The sequence below is a fragment of the Triticum urartu genome, chromosome 6, assembly GCF_003073215.2.
Source record: "Triticum urartu cultivar G1812 chromosome 6, Tu2.1, whole genome shotgun sequence".
NCBI classification, from domain to species: domain Eukaryota; kingdom Viridiplantae; phylum Streptophyta; class Magnoliopsida; order Poales; family Poaceae; genus Triticum; species Triticum urartu.
The window spans coordinates 121,549,447-121,553,002 of record NC_053027.1 but is presented as its reverse complement, the minus strand read 5'-3'; the positions used below and the strand labels follow the sequence as shown (position 1 = coordinate 121,553,002).

The following is a 3,556-nucleotide window of genomic DNA, read 5'->3' as shown; positions in this document are numbered from 1 at the left end:
GCGATTCCTGTTTGTGTACATACCTAGCTAAGCATTCATCATTCAGTGTGATGTCTGTTGTACTAAGCAGCTAAAGAAGAACTTCAAGCTTCATCAGTGAATGCATGAAGGTTCATTTGTCACTGAGGTTCCTGTGGAGTGCATGCCTTTTAACCTTTGCGGGAGAGTCCCGGGTCTGCTCCTCCCATAGCAGTCACGGCGTCTTCTGTCCGGCAAGGGTGTAGGCTGGCGTGTTGGCTGAGCGGGGCCTTTGTTGGTGTGTGTTTATCTGTTTGGCGTCTGTTGTGACGTTTGGCATGCCGTCAGCGAGAGTGGGCTTGGCCCTATGAGTATCGATGTTTGGAAGCGGGCGTGGCCCTTGTTGTATCGGTTTTCGCCTGCTTTTCCATGATTAACTGGGCATCAATCTTCTTCTTGGTTAATGGAATGGGCAAAGCTTTTTCCTGTGTTCCAAATTTTCTTTTGTCACTGAGAATTAAATGCCATATTGAAGACTGTAAGTGCTCATTTTCAAAGGTGTGATTTGCAATCTCACATGTTTCACTCTTTTTCATGGATTTGTTTTTGTCTGCAATAAATCACAAAACTGCTCTGTTTTTCATGCTCCACATTTTGAATTTCAGGAATCCAATTTGGACAAGCACATTAAGTTCATGAGCGGAGTAGCCCCCTTCACATGCACATTCTCTATTTTCATACAAAGCATAGCATGCAAGTGACAATGATGAGAAATGAACCTAGTGCTCACGTGCATGTCGAGGTAATCACAAAATAACCACTCCCAGATGACCATGTCACATACTTTACCTCTGTAGCTATGCCTTCGCTATAAGGAACATCTATTTTCACTAGGATAGTCACAGCTTTCCAACCAACCTTTGCAGGCCAATTTCGCGGATGCTGATGAGCAACCATGACCAGGTTCAGGCAGGCACAAAAGGTCCCCTCTCAATCCCACGCCCCCCAACCGCACGACGCGGATGGCGCCGTCGGTGCCGACGAAGAAGCGCAAGGTGAACCTCCCGGAGAACTAGGAGGGCGTGGCCAGGATCTTCGAGAAGCACCGCTCCATGGCGGCGCAGCAGCCGGGCGGCCTCCCGGACCACCAGACCCGCGCGCTCTCCGCCGCCTACACCGGCGTCTGCGCCGCCAAGGAGCCCGTCCGGACCCCTGGCGACCTGGCCCGTCTCAAGTGCGCATTCCCCCGCCTATCTGAAACCCCCGTTTCCGTTTACGCTGTTGCGATGAGGCTAGGTTTTGGTCAATTTCGGGGTCGCGCGCTGCTCTACGAAGAAAATGGGTCGGTTTATGATTTGGGCGCCTTAGCTCTGGGATCTTAGTTCTGTTCGGTGGATCTAACGGCTTAGTCCTTAGGGGATTTTAGTTGTGCCCATTTTGTCCGAGCATGAATTTTCGGTTTGGATGGCTATTGGTCTGTGGAATCATAAGTTTCAGTTCAGTTCAGTTCCCCTTGTGTTTACTCATCTGCTGCGGCCGCTGATTTGCTGCAGGTATATGCTGAAATCGATCTAGGTCGTTACCATTTTTATATGGCGAGGTGTATTTATATCCATTCCTTTAGGGCTGCCATTCTACTTGGGTTTTGCCTGCAAGTAGATGACCAGAGAAGTGGTGTAAGTCTATAACAGTATGGCTTTAGTTTTGATCCATATACTAGAACTCTTTCCCTTTGATTTTTCTTTTGTGCGTTGAATTTAGAGGTGGAATGTATCTAGTACCAACGGTTGCTTTCTACAGTGAGTTGCATCGATTTTGAGAAACTTCACATTTTCTGAATTAGTTTAATCATTGTTGTTGCTTCTTCGGTTCTATTATTTTTGTCAGGGGAGTTGGAGGTTGGGTTGTTGATGTTATGGAAGACTCCTTTCCAGGGTCCAGCCTTGATTTGTCTCCTCCGAGAAGTAACACACCAGGAGAAACAGGTAATAGTTTTCATGATTGCTCACGTGACACACCGAACCTGATAAGCATGACCAAACTCCAAAAAGGAAAAGAGATGACCCGAAAGACAGTGACAGTCGCTCAGATTCTCCTGATCATGGTAAAGGTGGTACTTCTCATGGTGGTAAAACCTGTCATTTGCTACCAGTAGAGAATGAGATGTCTGCCTCCTCTGAAAGTGAGGTAGATGGGTTTTTGCTCATTGAAACGTTGGCTAGGGAGCAGGGGTTGTATGACCTGGAGGATTCACATGGTGCTTCGAGCTGGTTGGTGCCAGTCGACCCAACTATGATCCCGAAAATGGTGATACCTGGGGCTGATCACCACAAGGTGCAGGTAAAAAATAAAACCGTGGTCAATCGTAGCCTATCATATGCTGCTGCTGTTACTAATATTACTCAGGTTGTGGAGGTTGATGGAGAGGTGGACCCAAAATTGAAGACTTCTGCTGAGTATGTGGTACAGCTCCCTTCACCTGATCGTAATGAGGAGATCGTGCTCACTCCGCCACTTGCCCCTGAGGGCGTGCACAGATTCAGCAAGCGTAACGCTCGAAGCATGCAAGAGAATGTGGAAGCTAGAGCTGTGAGGGTGGCCAATGAGAAAGATGGGGCAGGTAACAAACCAAACCTGAATAAAAATTCTTTCGCAGCTCTTTCTGATAATGAGTTGATGATTAGAGCTGCTAAAATGGGGGTCTGTATTCCTGATAATGATTTTACTTATATTGATGTGCTTCGGGAGTTGGAAATAGTCAGAGGGAATTTAGAAGAAAAGAAAAGTATAGAGGACAATAGGCAGGGTGATGAGGATGACATTATTGTCACTAATGGGCTGGGGAAGAAAGCTCATGTTAACCTTGACTGGTTAGAACATGATGAAACTATAAATGAGCAATGCTCTGCTGGCAGATCTAATAAGAAAAAACAATGTAGATCTGCGGTTAAGCTCTCTAGGCCTGTGACTAGGAGCCAAAAAAGGAAGGATCCCATAGGAGATGATGTTTGTAACCCTACACTGCCTCCTGGTAGGGTTATTAGGACTCAGCACCATAAAAAACGTTCTAAATGAAAGGTGTCATATGGAACTGTAGGGGGGTAGGCAAGAAGGGAATGGCCACCTGCCTCTCTGATATGATCAGTGACCATTCTGTAGATTTCCTGGGGTTGCAAGAGACCATGAAAAAGAAATTTACTCCTGGTTGCCTGAGGAAAATTGATCCTTTTAGCGTTTTTAGTTGGAACTGGATTCCCTCTGTTGGGAAGTTCGGGGGTATCCTGTGTGGTGTTAAAAATGATAACTTGGATATTATCTCCTGTGACAAGGGCAAGTATATCTTACAACTAGTGTTGTATGATAAGAAGAAAAAGACCAATTGGGGTTTGTTGATAGTCTATGGTTCTGCTCATGAGGAATTTAAGGAAGAATTCCTTAGTGAGCTTGCCTCAATGTGTGGCTGTATGCAAGTCCCATACATTGTTGGTGGGGACTTTAATATCCTTAGGCACTCTGGAGAGAAAAATAAAAGGTTATCTAATCACAAATCTTCTGATCTTTTCAACTCCATTATAAATATCCTGGCTCTTAGAGAGAT

At 45.8% G+C, this 3,556-nt stretch overlaps 1 protein-coding gene across 3 annotated transcripts; it reads left to right on the top strand.

The window, feature by feature from the left end:
* The first annotated feature begins 771 nt into the window (after positions 1–771).
* Positions 772–3,539, top strand: LOC125517114. Of its 3 annotated transcripts, none has more exons than XM_048682302.1 (4): positions 772–1,192; positions 1,512–1,634; positions 1,846–2,298; positions 2,365–3,539. In XM_048682302.1, the coding sequence occupies exons 3-4, from the start codon at positions 2,122–2,124 to the stop codon at positions 3,031–3,033; spliced, it is 846 nt and encodes a 281-aa protein (XP_048538259.1). In that variant the 5' UTR covers positions 772–1,192; positions 1,512–1,634; positions 1,846–2,121; the 3' UTR covers positions 3,034–3,539. The 3 variants fall into 3 exon arrangements, with proteins under 3 accessions (XP_048538259.1, XP_048538261.1, XP_048538258.1); XM_048682304.1 differs by lacking the exon at positions 1,512–1,634 and having other exon boundaries at positions 784–1,192; positions 2,365–2,414; positions 2,496–3,539; XM_048682301.1 differs by lacking the exon at positions 1,512–1,634 and having other exon boundaries at positions 796–1,192.
* The last annotated feature ends 17 nt before the right edge of the window (positions 3,540–3,556 follow it).

Bases quoted from the DNA above. Each gene is read 5' to 3' on its own strand.
- LOC125517114 (XM_048682302.1), top strand. From the start codon at position 2,122: ATGTCTGCCTCCTCTGAAAGTGAGGTAGATGGGTTTTTGCTCATTGAA. The intron at 2,299-2,364 runs GTAAAAAATAAA...AATATTACTCAG, and splicing joins CTGATCACCACAAGGTGCAG to GTTGTGGAGGTTGATGGAGA.